The sequence below is a fragment of the Limulus polyphemus genome, unplaced genomic scaffold, assembly GCF_000517525.1.
Source record: "Limulus polyphemus unplaced genomic scaffold, Limulus_polyphemus-2.1.2 Scaffold1538, whole genome shotgun sequence".
NCBI classification, from domain to species: domain Eukaryota; kingdom Metazoa; phylum Arthropoda; class Merostomata; order Xiphosura; family Limulidae; genus Limulus; species Limulus polyphemus.
Window position 1 is genome coordinate 5715 of NW_013667148.1, and position 27087 is coordinate 32801.

Sequence of the window (27087 nt, forward strand, 5' to 3'; positions counted from 1 at the left end):
TGTTACATGCAATACATATTCAACACTATAAGTTACACATAATTTTAAATACAAACTTAATCTAAACAACGTTCATATTAAAAATAAACACATGACAACAAATTTGTTACATGCAATACATATTCAACACTATAAGTTACACATAATTTTAAATACAAACTTAATCTAAACAACGTTCATATTAAAAATAAACACATGACAACAAATTTGTTACATGTTGTACTTGTCATGTTTATCACATGTAATAAGTAACAAATGTATACAAAGTTAAAACTACTGTTATTCAGCTCAAATAAAGTGAACATGAACAACAGGCATCACTATTTCTTGTTATTTAACCAAAGGCCACTAGGTCACACACTCACATTTCTAAGTTGTGTACAAGTAGAATGCATGCATGATCTTATACCAAAGGAAGTGCTGTTAGCTATCATGTATTGTGGGAACTCAATTGGTATGTACCTGAAGCTGGACAAGTTTATTTTAGTTACAGAGAAGCTGCTAATTCTGCCATTATTGGCTGGCAACACGCATGCACTGCTATCTCTTGGGCTACTATCTGACCAGCAAATAGCTTTATCTGTCACATTATAATACATAATGGCCTCAGGCTAGTATAGCTTAGTGGTAAGGATGGTTGTCTCATGAATTATGGGCCACAGATTCAATACCATGTGCCATCAAACATGATTTTATTTTTATAATGTCACAGGTAATCCCATTATTAGTTGGTAAAAGAGTTGGCACTGGGTTCTGCCTGCATTTCTCTTCCATCTGATCAGCAGTTAAAAATTAGTGACAGTGGCATACAGCTGTAATATCTTTCCCTTAACTCAAAAACAAAAACAAATATAATGCTCCCACAGCCAAAAAATGTGAATATGTTTAGCAGTTGTTGAAAACATATATGAGGCACTCAAATTGCAAGGTAACTCCACTAATTCTAAGTGTTGTGTCATTTATTTAATTAAAACTACCAATGTTTAAAATGACATTAAAGGAATATAAAAGCTGATTAGAGCCTGATCAATGTCTTATTTCTGAAAAATCAGAATTAAGAAGTAATGGTCCACTTTTTATGTGTTATTTTAGAAATTTAGAGGGTTTAAAACAATACTGATAACATATACTTAGTTTACCAGATGTTATTTAAAATTTGTTTCTTCAGCTGGTACTTATTAAGTATGTTTTGAAAAGGTCTGAGCTCTAATTACTTATGTTGAATTATTTTCCCATCCATGTCTCTCAAGCTTTAGTGTTTAATTATTTCTTAATATGATCTTTATGCAAATTTGATAATATTGCAGTTACTTTCCTAAACAGGTAAATGTTGGTTGTGTCCCAAAGAAATTGAGTTTTTACTGTGCTCATCATGCTGAAATGATACATGACCTCAAAGATTATGGTTTTCTTATGTCAGAATATCAACTGGATTGGGGGTAAGTACAGATTTTAGGTAAATGTAATGTATTTATGAAAAAAAATAACTTAAAAGTTTGATAATGGAATTGGGTTGTATTAATATGTTAAAAAGTTGATAAACAAATTATTCACTGTATTTTTTAGCATACAAAATATTAAAGAAACTATGCACTATTCTTCCCTACTGTAAAAACTGTAACTTATAATACAATAGTATATGAATTATTGTCATTGTGCTATGAAAAATGGAAATTTCGAATCATGATTCTTTTGTAAAAAGTATTATAATCCTTTGGAGAATGTACTTGCAAAAAAACTCATTTAAATCTAAGTATTTGTAGGTTATTCAAAAATATGGATAAAAACAATTTCAAACCACAGTGTTAATACATGAATGGTTATTTATTTTAAACAGAAGCAAAAAAATGTGATATTTTTTCAGTGAAATATGTAAAGCAATGGACATTAAAAAAAGAACATATTAGTGTTGCAATACTTGGGCAATAAGCAGTGAAGTTACTGAAATTATAGTATTTGGAGAGTAATGGTAGTTTTGATTGGTTTAAAATCAGAATTTTATTGTCTACATGTTATGGATAATTTCTTGACTATAAAGGACTTTCAAAAGGAAGAGAGATGAATATGTGAAACGTCTGAATGGAATCTATGAAAATAATCTAATAAAGGTAATGTTTTTTTGTTTTTTTTCATTTTGATTGTTATTAACCTAGTGTAAAATCCAGTTGGTTATCCATAAGCTTGCAAATTTAAAACATATTGAGAATCAAAATAATCCCAAAAAATTAATTCAGTGTGAAAAGGTGCAAGTGAAGACGTATGCTTGATTAAAGTAAAAAATTAATGTTATGAATTTGAATAAAGAATGTAAAAAAAAGTTGTTTTGAAATAGAAAATAAGTGAAGTAATGTTTCATAAGCTCAAAAATTACTTAGTTAGAAAGGTTTTTAAATTGATATGTAGCTTAATTTTGGTTTTCAGTGATTAGAATGAGGGGATATCTTTGAAACATCATTTTTATCCACACTATGTCCAATAAAATGTTCATATTTTTACATTTTAAATGATAGTTGCCTATGAAAACACATCAGAGGTTTATTTACTTTTCTATTTTTTTCTGAAATTTCAGAGCAAAGTGGAACTCATCAGAGGAAAAGCAAAGTTTGTTGGAGATCGAGTAGTAGAGGTCAATGATAAACTGTATAGTGGAAAACATGTTCTGATAGCTACAGGTGGATATCCTTCTATACCAGATATTCCTGGTGAGTAAATATCTATTGAATGACACAGATACTTGTCAGCATCAGATATTATTTTTGAATTCAAAAAATAGATGAAAATAGGTACATGTATGCCAAATATTTATGATGAGTTGATAATGAAGAACATATCATAATTGACACAGTTGGATATATGTACTAGTATATACCAAGTAATCATGGCTAACCTAAATAGAAAATAGGTGGATACATGTCCACACCAAATATTCCTTATAAGCTAATTATGGTAAGCATGTACAAATGCTTACATCCAGGTGGGCATTTCAATGTCACATATTTTCCTGGTGAGTTAATAATAGATTAACATATAGTAAAGACAAGAAGAAAGTCTAACACTTGTTGTGTGTATGCCTATATTTGTATATACACACACACATTTATTTGTATTTCTGCATGACATACACATGTGTATATTTGTTGTGTTTTTTTACTAATATTTTATCGACACATTAACTTCTAATCAAAGCTACCTACCTACATAAGGTTAGAACTAAATATTATACAAGTAATTGATATATCTAATTTAGTATGCCAAATCTAACTATGTGTATGCAAAGTCACAAAAACTTGCAATGATAAGAATACACTGATTTATCAATTGGGTACATTCACTATTAATGATTTTCAGTCATAATCTCAGTAGTATATCACAAGGTTTGAACAGCTGAGGAGATTTAGGTTAGTATTGTACTTAGTAATAAGCTAACAAAACAAAATAATTGTAACATAGAAAGATACATGTATAAAGTTTACATGCAAAATCACATATATCCATTATTTCTGTAAAAAAAATCCTTTTGTTTTTCATAAAGTTGCTAGGGGCTTTGGAATTTTTGCTCTAATGGTTCTATTTCAGTGGAATTATTTTGCAAAAGGCAATCTTTTACTTTAGTAAAAGGTCCTGCAATCTTCACTGTTGTTAATATTGTGCTATTAGAGGCATTATCTTCTAAACTATTAAAATCAGTTATTCATAAGCTTGCAAATTTAAAACATATTGAGAATCAAAATAATCCAAAAAATTAATTCAGTGTGAAATGGTGCAATTGAAGACAAATGCTTGAGTAAAGCAAAAAATGAATGTTATACAACCATAACATGTATTATTACTGTTTCTATTTTATGCAGAGGGTCTTGCAATCTTCACTGTTGTTAATATTGTGTTATTAGAGACAATATCTTCTAAACTATTAAATCCATAAATGAACATACACAAGTTCCTTGAATTTTAACCTTTTAACATTATCTTCTGTTACAAACTTCTTCACATCACTTGGTACTTAAATAGTCTTATCTAGAAAAGCTACATTTTCTGTCTATTGATGGCACAAAACTTCAAAGATTAACTCATTTAAGCCTGGTGTTCATTGTTATACCACTTTTGGCCTTGCATCAATAAAAATTAAGAACTCATAAACATCACCAAATCTGAAGTACATTTCAAATACTTGATATGATAACTATGAAACCATATGAGATACAAGTTTTTTTTGTTAATTTATGATTTATAATATAGTGAAAAACCACTACATAACACAGCTATTTACAACACATTTATAACCTTAAGATTATTATGGAAGAAAAATATCTTTGTGTTCTGGTTGATCAGTTTCTTAAACCATCCAAACAATGTGCTGTTGCTAGTAGCAGGGCAAATAGGATTTTAGATTGTATCTACAGAAATATTGAATACAAGTATAAAGAGGTTATAATGTCATTGTATAAGTCATTGGTTAAGCCACATTATAAAAAGAGCATTATTACTGAACATACAAAAGTGTATGAATCAATGAAAAGTGACACAGAAATATTTCAGCAAATTAAAAAATACTTTGTAAAACTAAGAAAAAATTGTTCCCACAAAGTTCGATAGAATAAAAGTTGTGGAGAAGTTTCAGAAAACACTTATTATTTGTTTAAAATTTATTGTATAAGAAATGAAGAGGTGATAGTTTAGTTTAGAGAATGGAAAAATAGTAAAGTGGGAAAAAAGAACGGGCACTTCTATTTGTTTCTATTATTTTCAAAATTTCCATTGTAAAAAAAATTAAATAAATCAATGATACTAGTTGCTTGACTAATTTGTTGTGAAACAGGTTCATTCCTATTAAAAGTGTTTGTTCCTAATCATTGAGTTCCACTCAGGTCCAGATATCATTAGAGGCAAGAGGCCTCTTTTGCTGGGAAGGTGCAGTCTGCCTCTTCTCTCTGGTATTATTGGTGCTTGGTGTGATGTACCTGGCATGGGTAATTCAGGAACATCCTTATTTGATGGAGAGTTACAATAAATTCACAGTTGTGTATCTTAGACTTCAGAAACAGTACTATATTAAAACTACTGAATATAGATTTATATATATATATATATATATATATATATATTATTATTATTACTTAGTTGGGGAGTGAGGATGAATGTTCGTAATTCCACTGGATGAGTTATGTTTTCTTTGGTTGAGTAAGGCATACACAATCCCATCGTTTTGAACCTGAGGTGTTTGCCTTTTGGGCTTCTTCAGGTGGAGGAGAAGGTTTGTCCTCTTTGGTGTTGCTTACTTTCATGTCATGATTCTGGTGACTCAGAATACATCACTCTCTAGCTACAGGTTGGGATCCACTTATAAGTATAAAAAGATATAACATTGTGGTCCAATTACCCTAATCGCCAACATGGGATATAGGGACCAAGACCCCTTAATTCCAACCCTGAGTAGTGGAACCTCAGCTATCTGATTAGGGCTGGCCTATAGTGATGACCACTCATGTGCAGTTCCACCCACGATACAGAATTTAAGTTCAGAGTGGAGAGCATACCTGTTCTGGATGTAGTGCAGTTTCCCCACTAGGGTGCCAATCTTCTATTGACACACTTGTGATCTATGCAGAAGCTTACTGTATGGATAATGCCCTCACTGGCCCCTCCACCTTCTCAATGTGGGATTCTTCTTTTTCCGTTTGGGGGGTGTATCTCGACACTCAGGAGGTTTCAGGGAGACGGTCTCTTTCTAATCTCTCTCTCCATATCAATTTTGGAACTTCTTGCTGTTAAAAATTAATTGTTTTTTTTTTGTAAATATCGTATTTTTCTCTTGTGTAATTAACAGATATTTTATTTGGAATGTCAGTTCCTGAAAATGTTTTTGGAATTTTACTGGTCCGTGATTACCAGGAGATGGTAATCAGGGAGATGGTCTCTTTCTAATCCCTCTCTCCATATCAATTTTGGAACTTCTTGCTGTTAAAAATTGTTTTTTTTGTAAATATCGTATTTTTCTCTTGTGTAATTAACAGATATTTTATTTGGAATGTCAGTTCCTGAAAATGTTTTTGGAATTTTACTGGTCCGTTATTACCAAAAGTCTGGGAACCACTGACGTGGAGGACCATCTTCCTACCGTGGACCTGATGTACAATTCCAAATGTCTCCAGGTGTTGGTTGAAATCAAACTCCCATTTATGGTCTGTCATGTCCTAGCCACTCTACACCAGGAGTCCCATTATTTCTGTAAATTTTTTTGTGGGGGGCCTTCCATATTTGTGCCCTTTTTGTCAATACATTACTAAAGGGTGAAGAGTATACCTGGCTCAGAAGTGGTGTGGTCTCCCATGGGTGTATTGATTTAATTCATTCTCACACCCCATGGTTTTCCTTTGGGCACTTCCTAAAGGGGGCCATGTTCTCACTGGCCCTCCACCGGTTCAGTGTGGGATTTTAGCTTTTTGTTAGAGTAGGTGAGATATAGTGTCGAAGTTTACATTTTCCTAAACTGAAAATGTATTTTTTATAGATCCTTACCTCCTCTCACATTTCTCACCCATCTTTTCCACTTAGGGTGTGGATTGCTGTGATCTGACCAATCTTAAAGTGGTTAACAGGTGCAAGATTAGAGAGAGCACCAGTTGTAATCATTTGAATGGTAGTATGCAGAAATAAATGGGAGTATCAAGGCTAGTGGCGAGCAAAAGTCTGTGCTGGTAGAGGGCAGTATAAGTCAAAAAAGCTTTTTGTGAGAGGAGGTAAGTATCTATCGAAATACATTTTCAGTTTAGGAAAATGTTAACTTTTAATTTGTCAATTGACATATTATATTACATAGTTTTCTGTACAGGGCTTTGTCAGTGATTTACAACTTGTATGGTGGGATTATTAGTTAGATATGGTTCAAAGATCAATAAAACAATAAAGTATAAATAGATGCATACTGTTACAAACTCTAAGCTATTTAGGATAAAGAGTTGTTTCCTGTTACCATTTGCATCATTCTTCAAAGAAAAAAGGGCAATTTAAATTTATTTCCTAATTTTATATAGGGGTTACAAGGTAAGTCAATTTGACTGACCTTGTATATATTTATGGTAGAGAAAACAGAAGATGAAATATATAGTTTTTCTGAAAAAAAAATTATATTTATTAAAGAGGTTTCTAAAGATTACACAATGAAATTTGAAAATTTTCATATGAAGAAAATTGTTTTTAATATTAAGATGAAAATCACTTTGCACTCAGAGGATTCAGCACATTTGATTCCATATAATTATAGTAAATTTTTAGTAGAAATACTTAGTTAAAAATTCTGATTTATGAAATAGTTGTAATGTTTACTGAAAGCTTGGTAAATATTGGGAAGCTACATTAAGTATTCTCAGAGTTATAGTACCTAAACATACATGGTAAAATGTCGTGCTAAATACATGAACCTGTTGCAAAAGTGTTAAGCATGAATGTTATTGCTTTAAATACTAATACAAGTTAGTAATGTTCAAAATGTACTAAAAGACACAGGTTGATACATGTCCTCACTAAGAATTCCAAATCAATTATAAATGGTAAACATACATTAATAAACATAAGAGTTTAGGGGATCCCAATAAATACTTCTGATAATTTAATAAATGTAAATTCATACAAATAGACATAAGCAAATATATGTCCACACCAAGTATTTGATGTGAGCTATTACTGGTTAGCATGCTCATACACACAGGTTGTTATGTGTCCACTAAAATTGTGCATGCTGATTTGTTAATGATAAAAATGTACTAATAGACATTAGGGGGGTCCTTATTTTTGAAGTTTTAATCTTCAAAACTTCCACACACACGCACACCTCTCATTTTGTTTCAATATATAAATATGGAACTCACATCAAATTTTATCTATATTGAATAACATTTTTGGGTTGACCAAGATTGTTGAAATTTTACTCTGTAGCTTGCATTATATTTGTGTATTCAGAGTATTTTACATTATTCATAATGTTCAGGAGAGTTCCATGTATAAATAACTCATGCTCTCACATTTTACTTGTGGAATATTCTGTATCATGTCTTAGTACTTGTTTTGGCATGTGGTAACAAAAACTGTATAGGGCTTTCCTCTGATTCAGATATTGAAATTTTAATTCGATTCAAGTTATAAAATTGCAACTGGTCATGATGAAATAGCAGAAGCCATAGAAGAAGTTAAGGACAGTGATACTGAGTTTTTTACAAGACATCTTCAAGTCAAACAACCTAGAGGAGATTATCTAGAGCTTCTTGAACTAGCCATAACCTTTCTTGATAGCATCCCTCCTCATAGAGTGTGATTTATAGCATCTAAAATACTGCATAATGGATTGCCAAAGAATTATATGCCCTCAAGACCTGGACATTCATGGGATAGTGTAAGCTTACTAGCCATGAAGGAGGAGGACTCCATAACATCTGCAAAGCAATTCCTTTGATTCACAATAATAAGAACTCATTTTCTGTGAAATTAATTCTATTTGTAAGTAATAATTTCTTCATGTTTTACTGGTATTTAAATGTGTTTTGATTTTTTAAATTTTCTTTGGGCATGGTTTGCTGCTCCTGATGCCATTTCTTCTCCTAATAATGATCATAACTTCCTACAATGTCTTGTTAAATATAAGAAGATGAATTCTGCTCTTTCAAAATCTGCCTGTGAAAAATTTGCTGGAGATCTATAGTATCTCAATCAGGAACTAATTGGTTTGGCATTCTGTGATTCAGCTAAAGGCACTAAATGAGAATGAAGGTATGGGTAATCCTCCAAAGTGCACCTAGGTGAATATCAGGAAGTCTGAGGACATGTTGGTAAGATTTTGTCACAAAGAATGTAACAGACTTTTTCACATGCCTCGAAATTCCATCTGGATTTCTGGATTATGACTCTGAGTCATGGGAGTGTAGAGAGGACTACAGGGAGGCACTACAGATAGTTCAATACTTGAATGTGGTAAATGACAATGCTGAAAGGGCTGTGACTCTTATTGAGAAGTATAATGCCATCATAATAAAGAAAGAAGAACAGAAACAATTCCTCTTTCAAGTTGTGCAGGATCATAGAAGATGCTTTTCCTAACTGCAAAAAGGAATCAATAACAATGCAAAAGTGACTAACCACAAGAAAATCATAAACACCATAGGCTTGAGTCTATCTAAAACTTTGGTACAGTCAATAAAACACAAGGTCCTTCTTCATTTGTATTGCACTCTCGAAAAGCATTCATACCATGTACTTTTACTATTGTACATGCAATAAAATAATAATAATACACTTTAAATAAATCATTTATAATACATAACAAATGTGTTTTCATATCACATTATATATGGTACCAGGCGAATGCAGTCTATAATTTCAACCTTAATGAGCAACCTCTAAATATGGTTAAAAAATGGAAGAAGTAAGTCATTTAGTTTTTTGTACATTGGAATAAGATTGGAGAGTGAGAACTTTAGAATTTTTATCATTAAATATTACCTGTAAATAAGAACCACCTTAATAGACATTTGGAGTTATATGTTGCCATGAAGTCATTTCAATGAGATAATATTAAATAATCATAAATATGCATTAATAGTGAATAAATGTTCACTGCAAATAGTCCTTGTGAGTTAATATTGCTTACAGATACAGCTGGATACCTATTCACACCAGATTTGTAGGTGAATTATTAATGATAAACATACTTGTACACTTATGACAGCAAGGAAATAGATACACTTTTGAAATTATAACTTTCACTTGGTGAATAAAAAAACTATTTAATGAGGTTTCATCTCTACAAAGAGACATTATCAAATAAAAAATGATCATGTCTCTTTGTATGGAGAAGAAACATTATTATGATAATTAAAATGTTTTTATTCACCCATCAAAGAATTTAATTGTAAAAGTATTAGTAAGTCTCCAAAGAAGCAATGAATAAGTATTCACAACACATGTTATTGATGATAGCATACAAATACCTGTAAGTGATAAATTTGCTGGTCACTAAGTAATGATAAATATGTGTATACATAAGTGTGTGATATTGATATAGCTGTAACTAATTGTCATTAACATTCCTGCTTTATTGGATAGAGAAATAATCAGTGTTGTATTAATTTTTACCCATTAGGAGCAGAACATGGGATTACAAGTGATGGCTTTTTTGAACTTCAGATAATTCCAAAGTAAGAGGTAACAAAGTAGTAATAAGAATACGTTTCCTGTGAAATTAATTCTGTTTGTAAGTAATAATTGCTTCATGTTTTACTGGTATTCACAAGTGTTTTGGTTTTTAGATTTAATGAAGTACTTTTAAACCATTTCGAAATAAATATTGCTCTTTATAAAAATATTTCTTTGAATATGTTAAAATATAAAATATTATGCATAATAGTCATCATTATGCATTTGGTTAAAAGCAATGCTGGCTATTCAAGTGTTTTAGAAAAGGTTGTACTGTCAGTGATATATTCCAGTGTAAAAGACAGTTTTATTGATTTATGTGTATTGCAATAAAGATATATACCTATGAAGTGAAATACTGCGGGAATAGGCCATTCAAGTTATCAGAAAAGTTTTCTGTACACTTCATAATACGAAGTTAAACACTGAATTTGGTTACATATAAAAGAAAAAGTGAGATATTGTGGAATCTAGTTATATATATATAGCAAGGGTTTCTGTACACTTAATGCAGTTATGCGATATGTTGGGAAACTTGTTTTCACATGTAAACATAGGATTACTTTGCAGTTGGTGCATTAGTGTGAGATATTGAGAAAGTTTATCATAAACATGTTGAACTATGTAGTTAAAAGTATATGAGTGATTAATTGAATTCCTTTTGGAAGTAATCGTACATGTAAATTTATGGTTGATGTGGGTTCTCATTTTGACATTTACTTCATCTTGCCCCATGCTGATATAAAGGCAGATTATTTGAAATGCAAAGTTCAGTCCCCTCTTTTTTTTCCCCACTATCAGCAGTTTGAACACACTACCAGAGAGTAGGTGAATAAAAAAACTATTTCATTATATTAATGAGGTTTCATCTCTACAAAGTGACATGATCAAATAAAAAATTATGCTACTGATACTAGCAGTAGGAACCAGAGACAGGGGTGCATTGTGATTTACCCACTAGTTTAAGTCATGAAGGGGAAAAGGGTTTGAAATGATTGAAAAAAAACAACTGTAACCAGAACAGATATCTGTTATTTATACTCTCACTGTAACACTGGTAGAGAGTGCAGCAGTTTATCTTTGAAGAAGTGTGACAATCTTCCTTACCTCAAAGTATGAAATATTATTCAGAATTTTTATTCTTTGTATCCCTTTTTTCTCAATCCATCTTGGGCAAGATTGAGAGTATGATGGGTGAAAACCAGAGCAGTTGACTCTAACAGTGTGGCTGTAATTGATATTCTTTGCTGTCATGTTCTTTGCCACGGTAGTGAATAGAGATTAACCCTTTCCATACAAGTACTCTTTTCTGTGCAGATCACAGGTGGGTGTGGTAAGTGGATCTGATTTTCTAGTTTATGGCTCTGTAAACAAATAAGATTGAAAGCCATACAAATTTTGTTTTGCCTGAGTAATAAATATATGATAATGAGTAATTTGCTTTAAATTCTGTATTTCTCGGAGGGGTTGTATATAAATTAGAGAAGAGGGAAGACCTAGAGAAAAAATGCTACATTTCTCATACTAGGGGAAATTCAGGATTTTTTTTAGATACTGCCTTATAGAATTAAGAACTTGAAACTTATATACTACTAAAATATGGATTATTAGCTTTACATGTGGGGGTGTCTCCCCCCTTTCTTCTTTGAGGGAGCTTTGTAAAGCCTGTTTCTTCACGAAACGATATTTGGGGGTCATTCTGAGTCTTTGAAGTCCAAGGTCAATATGGAGGGATTATATTCCTCATTGTCCTCCCTTGACTCTTGTTTGTCTTGCCCTACTGTTGCTGCCTAGTCTTTGCCTGTTAGGGTTCCCTGTGCATCTTCTTCCACTCCAAGTGTTACCTTTCTTATGCTTGTTCTTTCCATTCCTACAGGAGTCAGTGTTAATGCTGGTGGGATGTCTTTTCAAGAGCAGGTGGGGGCTAGGTTACAACAGTTTTCAACCATCTGGGAACTCTTCATGACAAATCAGTGGGTTTTACAGGTTCTGTCAGAGGGCCTTTGCTTTTGGTTCCAGTGCCCTTCACCTCATCTTCTATCCTGGTTTCCTTTCCTCCTCCTCGAGATCATGTCTTGTCCAGTCGTCTAGCAGTGTGGGTTCAACGACCTTCTTCACAAAGGAGCTATCGAATGTGTGGTGCCAATTCTTCCAGGATTTTACTCCCACCTGTTTGTTGTCCCCAAAAAGACAAGAGATTAGAGACCCTTCATCAGTCTCATCTGGCTGAATACCTTTCCGGAAACACCCCAATTTACTATAGATTCCTACCTCTCCTTTCGTTTTTTTTTTTTCACCAGATCTTTTGATGATAAAATTCAACATGAAAGATGCATATTTTCATATTCCCATCACTCCAGAGTTATGTCATTATCTTCAGTTTGTCCACTATGGGTGTCTTTCAGTTCTGAGCACTGCTGTTTGGTCTTGCTTCAGCTAGCTCCTTGTGTGTTCTGTTGTGTTGTCCATTCTTTTGCATATCATCTTCACTCATTGGATCTTTGGACAACTGGCTACTGCTCACCTCTTCCCAGGCCCAGTCTGTCACTCACACCCACTTCCTTCTTTGAGAGTCTGCTCGGGTGCATTTTCTCATCAAAGGAGAGAAACCTTTTCTAACCCCCACACAATACCTTGTTCATTTGGGGGTTCTCTTCAATTCCTATCTCAGTTGGGCCCAGCCTTTTCCACTTTTGCTCCAGGATATGGAACAGATGGTCTCTCAAGTACTATCTTCTCCTTCTTTTACTGCTTGAGAGGTTCTATTTCTGTTGGGGATGTGGGCCTCCCTGGAAAGTCTTATTCCCTTTGGTTGAGTGCATGTGTGTTCCCTTCAGAAGATGCTTCTTGACCAGTGGAATTTATCCATGACCCTTTGGACTATCCTATCACTCTTCCTCCAGGGATCGGGGCCAACCTTGTTTGGTGGCTTGACATGTCTCTTACCATAGTGTGGGTTCTGCTTCCTCCACCTCATCCCAACTCTCATCTGTTCACCAATGCTTCATTGGTGGTTTGGGGGTTTCTCTTGACTCTCATGAGAGTTTGGGTCAGTGTTCCTCAAGGATTCTACTTTCCATATCAACCTCCTGAAACTTTTGGCAGTTAGTCAGACTTTCAATCATTTCCCCCGTTCTTGTGTGGGTGGGTGGTTATGATTCATTCTGACAATTCCACTGTTATCAGCTACAAACAAGGGGAAACAAGTTCTGGCTCATGTTTTTTCAAATACTTGACCTCCTGTACTGGGCCCACAACTAGAATGTAATGATCTTGGCATGTCATGTTCCTGGTATTATGAATCCGGTTGCAGAACTCCTGTCCTGTCTGAACTAAGTCCTTCCTACTGGAACAACTATCCCTGCCCTTACCTCACTCCAGGTCACTCCTCCAACAACCTTGATTGGATATATTTCGTCCAACGTCACCAAACTCGATATTCACATGTGGCCTTTGTACTGTCCATCAGCTCCTCTCTCAGGGACTAACCCCTCATGTAATTTCTGTGCTTTCCCATGCCATTTGCCCTTCCTCTTTGTCTGTGTATCAGAGACATTGGTCTACCTTCTGACAGTGGTCCATTAGCCATGGCTTTCATTCTTCCCATCTCTTTGTTCCTCAACTGTCTCAGTTCTTTACCTGGTTATTTGATTAGGATTTGTCCATGTCCACTGTTTCTAGTTATCGGGCTGCCCAATCCAACATCTTCCATTTCCCCCATTTTTTGTAAATCTTTTTTTACCCCTGTTATTTCTCTTCTTTTCCATTCTTTTTGTCTTGTTCATTCACCCTGTTCCTTTGTGCTTCCAGATTAGGATCCCAATACTGTTATTCATGCTAGTGCTCATTTTCCCTTTGAACCCATTGCTAAGTGTTCTTTGTACCATCTTTCTTCTAAGATCTGTTTCCTTTCTCCTCCTAGCTTTGATTATTATTGTCATTCTGATATTTATGCTATTAATGCTTCCTGCACCCATTAACATTCTTCTTATGTTCTCCTTTATCCCAATCATTCCTTCCTTTCCAAGACATCTGCTGCTCGTGAAGGTTCTTTTGCCTTCTCTCCTATTTCCTTGCCTTCCATTTCCCATTTATACTCCTGTTCAGATGCTGATCACCTTCTTTGTTCAGTTCATTCACCTCGTTGTTATATGTCTTGTACTGACTTCTTTCATGGTTCCCATTCTTGCCTCTTTATTCCATGGAATCCCTCTGTTACACTTACTGACTGGGTTCGGCAACTCATATGACTAGCTTATTCTGACTTGTCACCAAAAGGTTGTAAGCTGTTTAATGTTTCTTCACATGAAATACACTACTCCCAATACTTCTGTTGCGCATTATTTGCACGACCTAATGTGTTTCATCGGTTGGGTGTCTTCCACCTTCTTTTTTTTTTCCTCTTTCTTTGGACCCCAGTGACACAGTGATATGTCTACATACTTACAATGCTAGAAACCGGGTTTCGATACCTGAGATGGGCAGAGCACAGATAGCCCATTGTATAGCTTTATGCATAACTTGTCAGCAAAAGGTTGTCAGCTGTTTAATGTTTCTTCACATGAAATACACCATTTAACTATGTCTTTAGCTGCTCGGAACCACTGTTCTTTGGAAGAGATTATTCAAGCCAGTATGTGGACTACTCCCAATACTTTTGTTGCACATTATTTGCATGACCTAATGTGTTTCCTCGGTTGGGTATTGTCTACCACTTTTCCTTTTTTTTTTTTTTTCCTTTGGACCCCAGTGACACAGCAATATGTCTACATATTTACAATGCTAGAAACCGGGTTTCAATACCCGAGATGGGCAGAGCACAGATAGTCCATTGCATAGCTTTATGCTTAACTAACTAAAAAACAACAACCTTTTTCTTTACATTTGATTTACAGGTATGTTGAATTTTTTATCTTTGGATTAGCTATGCATATTTTCTAACATCACTTGTACTCACTTGGTGAGTAGAGAGATATTGTATTTATGCTGCATATTATACACTGTCATAATATTCTCAATCCAAGGCACTTTTCCTGGATGTTTTTTGCCTGGGTTTGACTGCACTTGTTAATCATGACGTACACTATTAATGCAAGGTGCTTCCACTGGATTTTTTCTGCCTAGATGGACCACACTTGGTATATTCAATAACCACAAAGTGCTTCTTACGGATGTTCTTGCTCAGGTTGACTGCACTTGTTCACACAATTATTATTTTTTATGCAAGGTGCTTTCACTGGATGTTTTCTGCCCAGATGGACCACACTTGTCATACTACATCATATCACAAGGTGCTTCCCTTGGATGTTTTTTACCTGAGCGGACTGCACTTGTTGATCTCCGAATTTATGACGTTCAAAATATGAAATGAAAACTACTATGCAAGGTGCTTCCACTGGATGTTTTCTGCCTGGATGGACTGCACGTGACATAATTCAATGTATACCAAAGTGCTTCCCCCAGATGTTTTGTCCGGGCTGACCACACTTGGATATCTTGATATAAATCCAAGGCACTTCCCCTGGATGTTTTTTGCCCGGGCTGACCATGCTTGGATATCTTGATATAAATCCAGGGCACTTTGCCTGGAAGTTTTTTGCCCAGGCTGATCACACTTGGTTATTTTGATATAAATCCAAGGCACTTTGCCTGGAAGTTTTTTGCCCAGGCTGATCACACTTGGTTATTTTGATATAAATACAAGGCACTTCCACTGAATGTTTTTTGCCTGGGTGTACTGCACTTGGCCTACTCATATATGGTCCCCTAGCCATGTATTATATTTGATTCCACTCCCTATGTGTCTTCCTTTCTTTCTTTCTTTACTGGGCGAAGAGCTACCTGCACTATTATAGGTGGCACAGTGTGATAGTCACATGATCAGCACATGTTACTGCAATGACACAGAAATAAAGGGGTATAAAAGACTGGTGCACTGTTTGAAATTTTAGCAATGCTTTGAGAGCAAATCAAGGCTGAGATAGCTTTGGGTGATAGGAGGAAAATACCTATTGGAAATACATTTTCAATGTTAGAATATGTTAACATGTGTATATAGTTGTGTGCAGGCCATGGATGTAATTTAATGTTTATGTGGCAAATATGACACATGTGCCATAGCAGTTATAAACTTATTATTGCAACTGTATTGATGTTGAGTATCATTTGTTTATATACAGGGTTCCTGCCATTTGGACCTGATGCTGCTGACAGGATCACAGTTTTTTTTTTTTTACTACTGCATGATCAATTTCAGCCATCTTACATAAATGTCTAAATGTTATAAAAACGTCTAGGTTGTCTCCCACAACAGAAATCTTTTAAGCCATAGTTTAAAAGATAGCACCAAGCTCAGTTTTGAGCATTGGATTAGCAATCATGGTGATGGCTGGTGGTATATGTTTGAATTATAGCGGTCACTGGATGATTGCAAATTTTATAGATACTGCAGATAGAGTAGCCATCCTTGAAGCTGACTATAAGGAGTGGCAAGAATCTTGCAAGCTAGAGATGATGAAAATTATGGTGATTCTAGGTGAAAATCAGGCATAAATTTTCTAGCTATATATTTTATTTAGAAAATATTTACTTTCAGGTAAAGTATGCAGCAGCAACAGCCCACCAAAGTTTATAGTCATCACAGTGGAAGAGGGTCATAGAAGTGTCACAACCCAAATTCCATCAGAAATGGAGGGAAAAGTATATTAATGTAACCAATTCATAATTATTAATTAACATATTTTTGACCTTCTAGAGTGTGCTGAATGCTGCTCTAAGAGGAGATCTGGCCAGCTGCAGCAAAACTGTGACCAGCCTTACTATGGTCAGCAGAGAGAAGGAAGGGGAAAATATAACAACTCTTAAGAAATATGAAAAATGCTTAATTGTATACATATCCTATTATATTATGACACATTGTCTTGTATTTGCATTGAATATATATGCAATCATTCATACAACTTGAAACATTCCTATGGCTATCTATATATATAGATAATATATATACTTGAGACAAACTATAAAGCCTGCATGTTTGTATATATATACTAGCCAACATGCATTGTATGTGCATGCATGTATAAAACTGATGCAGTTACAAAATTCAATTCATGCACCATTCCAGTATAGTTCAGTAGTCCCTCCAATTCAGTGTTTACAGACTTCACATATAGCTACAGGGTATAAGTATAGTAGCTATATATATTTTACAAACATATACGTAACATGGTATGTTGATCACCATGCATCATAGTGATCATACATACAGTACACACGTTTAATGATAATATTTTGGAAATGATATCAGGAGCAATAGCCATCAATCTGCATGAAGCCAATCCAAAGGTTATTGTTATTGTTTCTTGACAGAGTATCACACACCAACTACGTATTTCATTAAACTAAACTGTTTCAAATAGGACAGTATTTTTATTGTACAGATTTATATCCATGATGGACATAAAAAAATAAAGAAACAATTTAAAAAGGAGGAATATGGATTTTCAAAAAATTACAGAAACAAGATAGTTAGCTTAAAGTGAAAATGCATTCTCAAAAAAAGTAAACAAACAAACTTAAGATTTGAGACATAATGTTAAAATTATTTCCTTAAGCTACAAATCACTTTTGTTCTTTAATGTAAAGATTTTAAAATTTGGGTCTGAATGTATGATGATGTTAATATCATATTTTACTGATCTAATGCTAGTATAGAATATATATATTCTGTGTGTTGGAATAAGCCCATTACAAGGGTTGCTACATACTTAGGGCTTCTGTTTTTTGGTATGTACTTGTTTCACAAATCAGTGTTTATTTTTAACTGTTTTATATTTTTATTTAAGTATCTTAAAATTGGTATTTTTTCAGAATTTTTGCCTTTAGTACTGTAATGAATGTACTAAAATAATATATATTCTCTGCACATTAATTTCTCTTATGGGAGTAAAAACAAGAACAAAACTTAGTTTGTGTTAAATTTTTGTGTGAGCATCTAATATTTTATATAAAATTATGAAAACAAACTTAGCAGTAACAGACAAGCCTGTATGGAAAGGGTTAAATCTCGTGAGTACAGTGACTCAGGAAAGTGAGGACATTAATGTAAACAAAATAACCATTTCTGGTTTTTATTGGGAAATCATCCTTTAATTTTTTTTGTGTCACAGGTGTTTTATCAGTGTTTATAGGTTAAAACCAAAAATAAGAAGCCCTACACATACAGGTTAGCATGTTGTGGTTTTCTCCATTTTTATATCTTTATTTGGGATAGTCATTGTTGTAATTAACCTAAGGATTGTGGGATACCACACTGATCCTGATCTGGCTTAAAAGTGTGGTATTTCTTTCTTTGATCCTTGTCCTGGAAAGATATTTTGGAAGTTTTCTCCCCAGCTTCTGCAGTCAGTTGCAATACTGTTAACAAGAAACCAGTAAATAAGTAAATACTATAATGAACAAAGATATTGTTTTATTTCTTCACTCATGCTGTTTTTCTTTTCTTCCATGTTCATATTAATAACAGATATGAACAACAATTTGTTTTCACGTTCAGAAGTTATACCCACCCACCCTATTATCTTTACCTTTCTTTGTTTTGGGTAAACAGGGTTTGCTTTAAGAAATTTATCACCAGGTCCAACTGAGATTTATCTCTTAAGACCTCTTTTGTGATTCGGCACTTCTATGTGCAAGCTGTATACCTGCGTGTATTGGTAAAGCATCATACTGTTTCATCATCAAAAAGAAATAAAAACAACTTTTTATACCTATATCCTAAACAAGTGATTCTTTCATTGTTGTATGCTAATTGTTTTCAATGTTTAAATAAAAAAGAAAGAAAGATCTTATTATATTCCCTAATAACTAGCAAAATAAAGAAGTTAAAACGTATCAAATTTCTCAAGTAAACTTGTTGCTGTTGTAGAAAAACTTGATTATTCATTGAATGGAAATTGTTGAGATAAAATTGACTAAAAGACAAATTCATTGTTTTTCTCTATCACATTATGGAAATATTCCAGCATTGATAAAAACATGTTTATGCTGTTTCTCAAGAAAATGTTTAACCTTTTTTTTTTTAACATCAGTATTTAAAGAAAATGATATTGGGATTTTATAAATACATAGGTTTTTGAAAAAGGGGAGGGGTAGCAAATAAATTATTACTCTTTCAAAGAATAGTTTAAAGTGAAACTGGATATTTTATGATAATTTGTGAAATTGTTTTATGATCTTCCTATGCTTTAATAATTTCAATGCAAAATGATAATTAAAACTCAAATATTGAAAAGTAAGTCTGATTGACAGTTTTTAAACAATGCAGTTTAAAAGCACCATGCAGTAACCATATTACTCAACCCTGTCACTAACAGGTGAAAATAGCCTTAGTCTTGGTTTAGGAAATTTGGTGAAATGTACATGGCCTTTATTTAATGAAAAAAAATGCTAAAAACAATGTTAGATTTGTTGATAAGCAAAATATGGTGAAACTGCATAAGTTTAATGTATAAATAAAGCTAAGTTGGTATATAAAATTTGATTTTAAACTTTCAATCATGTATGTAGAAGCTTGACAATAATAAAGTTAGAGAACTTCAGGCATATACTTATATCTTTCAGAAAAACTGTTGTTGTGGGGGCTGGATATATTGCTGTTGAGTTAAGTGGAATTCTAAATGCTCTGGGCTCCAATGTGCATCTTGTGATTCGAAGAGATAAGGTATGAGTAACATTGTTCTAAAGGTTTATGGCTCTAATTTCTATCCTATGAATCAAAGAGGTAAGAAGTCTGAAATTAAGGTACAGTACGGCCCGGCATGGCCAGGTGGTTAAGGCACTCGACTCGCAATCTGCGTGTCGCGGGTTCGAGTCCCCATCACACCAAACATGCTCGCCCTTTCAGCCGTGTGGGCATTATAATGTGACGGTCAATCCCACTATTTGTTGGCAAAAGAGTAGCCCAAGAGTTGGCGGTGGGTGGTGATGACTAGCTGCCTTCCCTCTAGTCTTACACTGCTAAATTAGGGGCGGCTAGTGCAGATAGCCCTATTGTGGCTTTGCGCGAAATTCAAAAACAAACAAACAAGATACAGTACTATACAGTGGAGCGTAAACATGTAAACAAAGTAATGACATGACCAGCAAAAACTTTTTCTTTTTCTCTTTGTTTCAACTACAGCTTTTCCAGGAAGTTAACTATTACAACAGTAGCTTTAAATATATATAAGAGCTGATATAATTTATAAGTAAGGCAGTGTATTTTTAAGAGTCATCATAGATGATGCCACATTTCAACAATTTAATATAATAATTATCTTTTAAAGCATAGTTAGTTAGTAAAGAAAGAAATTTTTAAAACATTTAGAACCAAAAACAAGTTCAAATTTTAAAAAAATATTAGAATACAAATACATATTATTATAAAATAATTACACAGGACATTCATGTGTATTTATGGTATACATATACATATCATTATAACACAAAGTTGTTTCATATGGGTTACTCTGATTGGCTTTTCAGCTTCTCCAGTGCATTTTTGTTGACATATATCGCACGTAATACTATAATTCAATTTTTCTGTGCATTCATTGCTAGGACCTAGGTCACATAGAATGTATTTCTGTTTTGGCATTCACCTGACGATTTAACTGCGAAATAAATGTTGAAGGTATTCTCCCAGTTTCTCAACTACACAAACACATAGGTAGGCCTGATTTACTAACAACCTCCCAAATTATGGTGGAAACAATTTAAGGCTAATAAAATATTGTACTGTTGCCTGGAGCATATGAAAAGTTTTACCACTGACCTTTGTTTACCATGTCTGGAGTATGACTCATTCCAGGTTACGTTCTGGATTGTCCTGGTGACCCAAGTTCATCCATATTCCATTGATTTCCCATTGCTGTTAAATGCAAGAGATATCCCCATGTTAGAAATTCTAAATCCCTAATCCGAATGTATCTTAATAATGTAAGTGTATGGATATTTTGAAAATAGGAATTTTTATTATAAGCATGAAAGTCACTTTTTATTCAAACCGACTCAGTAAAGGCTTAAGAAATTGAAATACAGATCTTTAGTAGTAATACTTTTTTTTTGTACTACAGATTTTTGATGTTTGCTAATAGGTAAATTTCATGAAAATATGTTTGAATAATTCAAGTGTTATAGTAAAAATTAGTATGTATAGCTTCACAGATCTGAAGCTGGTTGATGTGACTGAGCCCATGAACAGCTAGTTAATATTACATACCCAGCTCTCTGTATGACAATTTATATTTTATAAGTGTTGATGAATATAGGCTGTAGAATAAGTAACATAGAAGGAGAGAGATTGCTAAGAATGGCAAAGAGTATGTGTTTGTTCCTGACACAAAATGGGTTCCAAAATAGAGAGAAGCACCTCATTACATACAAGAGTGACCAGAATGAAACATAGATTGACCACACCTTAGTATGATGGAGGGACAGGAAAAAGGTGTTCAATGAAAAGGTGATACCAGGAGAAGCAGTGGCACAGCAACATAGAATTTTTTATAATGGACATGGAGAATGAGAGTGGCAAGAAGAAAGGAATTGAGAAAATTAAGGTGTGGGAGCTAGAAGAGAAATACAGAGAAACAGTGAAGCAAAAAATTTAGGAAGTTCAAAAGACTGCTGAAAATGTAGAGAGTTAGTGGAAAGTACTGAAGAAATGCCGGATTCAATAGGCAGAAAACATTAGCAGCAAAACAAAAGGATGAGGACCCAATCAGAAGGAAGCATGGTGATGGAGCAAAAAAGTACAACAAACCATCAAAGAAAAGAAAGAAACCTTGAATGATAAAGAAGGATGACTATTCAAGAAAGGTGTACAAAAAAAGTAAAAATGTAGGTGAAGAGAGCTGTAGCAGTGGTGAAGAATGAGACAATTAAAAATTGGTATGACAACATGGAGATACCAAAAGGTGAGAAGAAGAAACACAGAATAGCCAAGCAATGAGAAATGGCAAAGAGAGACATCACAGTGACCCAAGTAATTAAGTACAAATGGAAAGGCAGTAAAACAGAGATGGAAACAGTACTACAAGGAATTACTTAACACCAAAAATGAGTTAGAAGGATTGAAGGAGAAACCACCAGTAGCAAGCCCACTATTAGACATTAGTAGAGTGAAGGTCAAAGAGCAATAAGAACATTGAAGATATGCAAGGTGGGAGGTCTGTTGAATATTGTCATTAAAATGATCAAGGAACTAGGAGATGATGAAATTGAGTATTTATGGACCCTAAAATCATAAATAATATTCAACGTTAAACTGGTACACAATTAAAAACATTTTATTTAGGCCTATCTATGGCCTTCAAAAAGTTGACGACTTTACATGTTTTGACGTTACAACGTCATCCTTTTTTGGGTTGGGGTGTGTATCTAGACACACAGCTTTTGGGTCATTGGTTTTTTGACCAGTCATCTCTGCATATAAATCTCTCAAAATTGCTCACTGTCCATTGGGCTTTGGTTCCCTACCTTTCTTCTCTCTAGAACTCTCTGCAAGGGGTGCACTCAGTTGAGTTCTTTTTGTTTCCACATGTTGGACCACCTGTTTTGGGCCCACAGCTATCACATTCGCTTGTTGGCTTATCATATACTAGGTGTCCTGAATCTGGTCAAGGTTCATTTATCGTGCTTTAACAAGATTCTTCCAACGGAGTGGTCCATCAACCTATAGGTGTTTGGCTGGCTTTGTTCCCAGTGGAATACTCCAAAACTGGATGCATTTGCCATCAAACTGAATTCCAAGCTTCCCTGGTTATGGTCCCCAATTCCTCATTCTTTGGTTGTAGCTATTGATGCCTTCAGTCAAGATTGGGGGCCCCTTCCCTCTATGCCCATCCCCCACCCATCTTCTTCCTCATGTCCTATCCTTCATTCATGCCATTCTTGGTGACACCTCTTGGCCAGTGTAGCCATGGTTTCCACTCTATGCCCACTCCTAAAGACACATTCTCTTCCTCTCCCATCCACCCTCCTCCGATATCCTTACTCGTGTGTGCTACGTTCTTCCATTCCCTCAATCCATCTTCACACGTGGCTTTTGTCCAGTCCCTTGCCAGACCGGCCAGATTTTCCCCATTGGTTGCTTCCCTTATTTCCCATTTCATTTGCCCTTTCTTCATGTCAGTTTACCAATATAATTGGTATGTATACTGCTGTTAGTCTACTTGTCATAGTTTTCCTCTGTCCCGTCCTACTCTCTAACACCCAATTTCCTTCCTTACCTGGCTTTTCGACAAGGAGCTTTCAGTATCCACCTTCACTCCTCATTCTCTCCCTTCCATTTCTCCTCTTTATCATCTTTCCAATCTGGATCGCCTCTTATGTTCTGTCTGGACTATCCACTTTAACATGACTCAAACTGCTCCCTTCTGTGGTTCCCATTCTCATTTGTTCATTCATTGAAACCCTTCCCTTTCTTGTGATATTTCTCCTATTACTCTTATGGGTGGGATTGGTCAGACTTATTCTTTACTGTCTCCTGATAATTGTCATATATTCCAAGTCTCCTCTCATCAAATCTGTCATCTTACTATGCCCCTGTCCTGTTGTCCATTAGAGTATATATTTCATGCTGGGATGCGAACCGCTCCCCATATGTTTATTTCACATTATCTTCATCGTCTGGCCATTTCCTGCTCTACAGGCTACTGTCGTCTACTTGTCGTCATCTTGAGCTCCACGTTTTTCCCTATGAGTAGTTAGGTGTTTTTTTCTACTTTTCTTCTTTACAGGGACCTTTCTCATTTATATGAATCTCCCTAAGTGGCATAATGCTGCCTGACCAGGTATACTTATTCTTAAACCCATTCTATACAACCATTTCAGTCAATAATGCCCACTGTTGAGATAGGGTGTTCTGCAAGACTGCTTGTAGGTTTTTCTTGCAGTGTTTTACATCATAAATATGCTTGCCCCAGACTGTACACTCATGGATTAACATGAGTAAAGCAGAAGGGGATTGCTACCCATACCCACCATTCCTTCTTTTTGACTGAATCCAAAACAGTCTGCTTTATAAAATAGAGTTTGTTGGTCACCTGTTGCATTCTCTTTGGTGCTGCATTCTTCAAACTCCCCAATGCATAAACCCCTACTCTCAGTGGAGCATGGGAGTCCTTACCATTTACCAGCTCTTAGCCACTGGGGTGGTGGACCATGGAATGCTTCCTTTTAAGTATGCTCAATTCCACTCAGTTGAGAGTAGGGTGGTGGTGTTTTGCTGGTGTAGATGGTGTATAGACAATCTTCTTACCATGGACCTGATGTACTATTCTAGATGCTGCCTGGTTATAGACTGGAAGATTTTCATCTAAATGCAGTTCATTCCTCTTGCTGGGCACCCTCCTTCTTACCATTGCCCGGATGGCAGTTCTCAGAGTGGTACTGGTGTTGGTTGGAGCTGGACCAGCCACATAAGTACTCACATGTGAGTGACCCAGATGCCCTCCTCCTACTGTGGATTGAACAATTCATTCCCAATGTTGCCTGGTTCTAGACTGAAGTTGAACTGTCACATTGCTCTCTGCCTTCCTATCATCATCCTGATGTTGGTAGTTATGTTAGACATGTATACATGATGATGCTGGTTTTTGAAATGGAAGATCTTTCTTTCCTGTTCCCACATCCAAGGTGAATGGTAGAGGACCCTCTTCCTACCATAGGCTGGATATTCCTATCATTGCTACTACTGATGTTAGTTGAGGTTGAACTCCCCCTTACGGTCCACTGCACCCTAGCAACTCTACACCAAGGGTCCCCTTATGATTCCACCCTTATAGTGAAATATCATTTTCATGGGTGAAGAGTATATGTGACTCAGAAGTGGTGCAGTGTCTCACGAGTGTATCTTACATACTCTTTATTCACAAGCGCCATGGAATTCCTTTGGGCACTTCCTAAAGGGACCTCATCTAGGTACTGTTACACCGGTCCTTCCACCAGGTCACTCTGGGGTAAGATATCATATTGGAAGTTAACATTTTCCTATACTGAAAATGTATTTCTGATAAATTCTTACCTCTTCTCACACTTCCCACCCTTCCTTCCCACTTCCAGTGTCTTTTCCTTTTCTGTTGCTCAATCTCGAAGTGATGTTGGGCTAAGCTGCACAGAGGGAGTCAGCTGTGCAGGATGTTGTGTCATACTCCTATTGGTGGAGGGTTGTCACTTGCTCATTTGCATGCTATCACACAGCTGCCTCATACGAAAGCATGTGAGGTTAGGTTAGAGTACAAAGCTAATGGGAAGCGAAAATTTGTGCATATAGAGGGCATAACAAGTTGAGAGTAGAGTTGTGGTGTTTTGCTAGTGCAGATGGTGTATAGACACTCTTCCTACCATGAACCTGATGTACTATTCCAGATGCTGCCAGGTTATGGACTAGATGATTTCCACCAAAATGCAGTTCATCCCTCCCATTTGGCACTCTTCTTCCTACCATTGCCCAGACTGTACACTCATGGACTAACATAAGTAAAGCAGAGGGGGATTGCTGCCCATCCCTACTACTCCTTCTTTTGACTGAATCCAGAACAATCTGCTTTTCAAAATAGAATTTCGTGGTCACTTGTTGCACTCCTCCAAACTCTTCAATGCATTACCTCCCTTCTTTCAGTTTTCAGTGGAGTTTGGGAGTCCTTACCATTTACCAGCTCCTAGCCACTGGGATGGTGGACAATGGAGGCTTCCTCTTGAGTGTGCTTAATTCCACTCAGCTCAGGTTGTAAATTTTGTTTATTAGGCTATAATCTACACATAAATAAATAATACTATCTTGGACATGTTTGAAAGTTTTACTCACACAACCATTTTGATCCATGATCACAGGTCATACCTATTTTTAAATTCTTTAAGCACACTAATCTCTCTCTAATTTATTTATGATTTAACAGTGTAACCAAAATATTTGCTGATGCTGTCCTTAACGTTTTGTCTTAAAAATTCATTATGTTCAAGATCTGAGGAAATAGTAGGAAGAATTGGTCAAGAATAATCAACAGTCAGTGACATTTTCTGTAAATATGTGTTCTGCACCTTTTTAAACTTCTCTCTGCAAATGTCACAAAGTGTTACTGAGTTATGTTCAAAATAGTATTCATGCTATAACTTTTGTTGTAGCTGAGTTAGTTAAGTTGCTGTCAGCGACACTTTCTGTACGTTGTTGTCATTAAGTGGAAGGTTAAATTTATCACTGCTTTCAAATGTATGGTATTCAGATAAGTAATTTCATTCATTACAGAGGTATATTTTTCAGTAACCTTGTGCTTATAGCCCAGATGTACAATGTAAGTTTTGTATAGCATTTGTTCCATCTAAAGCTGTAAAAAACCCTCTGAAGTTATAACAATAATACCATGCTGTGTTAAAATTGATCCTTGCAGATGTAGCAGAATTAAGTCTCTTTAAGAGTAAAGACATTGTACCTTGACTTACAAGTTTTGTTATCACTAAATTCACTTTCTTTTACAAACCCTCATCTGTAGCATTTCTTCATCATTGAGCAAAAATGACAACTTGTTAAGTATTAAATCAGTCAATATCTGAAAAACAAGTAATTTGTCAAAAGCATTTTCCTTGATCTAGCAGGTTTTTTTTTAGTGGAACAATACAAACACTTGGGCTGAAAAGCAGTAATATGAATAGACTAATTGGCCATCTGCAACTTTGTTGGTTAAGCTGTTATTGAACTGTGATTAGAAGTTCAACTTTTGTTAGAGTTGATTTAGTTAGGTTGCTGATTGGTAATCCTGAAAGACCGGTTTGACTTTTGCAATTTTCTTTGGCTAAGTTCTTATTGATTCTAGTTTGTGTTATTTGTTCGTATCCTTCACAGGCCAGTTTCTCATTGATAACTTCTTT

At 35.0% G+C, this 27087-nt stretch overlaps 1 protein-coding gene across 2 annotated transcripts in view; it reads left to right on the forward strand.

The window, feature by feature from the left end:
• LOC106464004 (glutathione reductase, mitochondrial-like) overlaps nt 1-27087 on the forward strand; it is a 73691-nt gene that overhangs the window by 5483 nt on the left and 41121 nt on the right. The window contains exons 2-7 of one of the 2 annotated variants that reach the window (XM_022391659.1): nt 1324-1439; nt 2039-2108; nt 2570-2702; nt 10130-10184; nt 10779-10781; nt 19804-19903. In XM_022391659.1, coding sequence (XP_022247367.1) covers nt 1324-1439; nt 2039-2108; nt 2570-2702; nt 10130-10184; nt 10779-10781; nt 19804-19903 — 477 coding nt within the window. The remainder of the gene's footprint in view (nt 1-1323; nt 1440-2038; nt 2109-2569; nt 2703-10129; nt 10185-10778; nt 10782-19803; nt 19904-27087) is intronic. The other variant, XM_013924107.2, reaches the window with a different exon arrangement.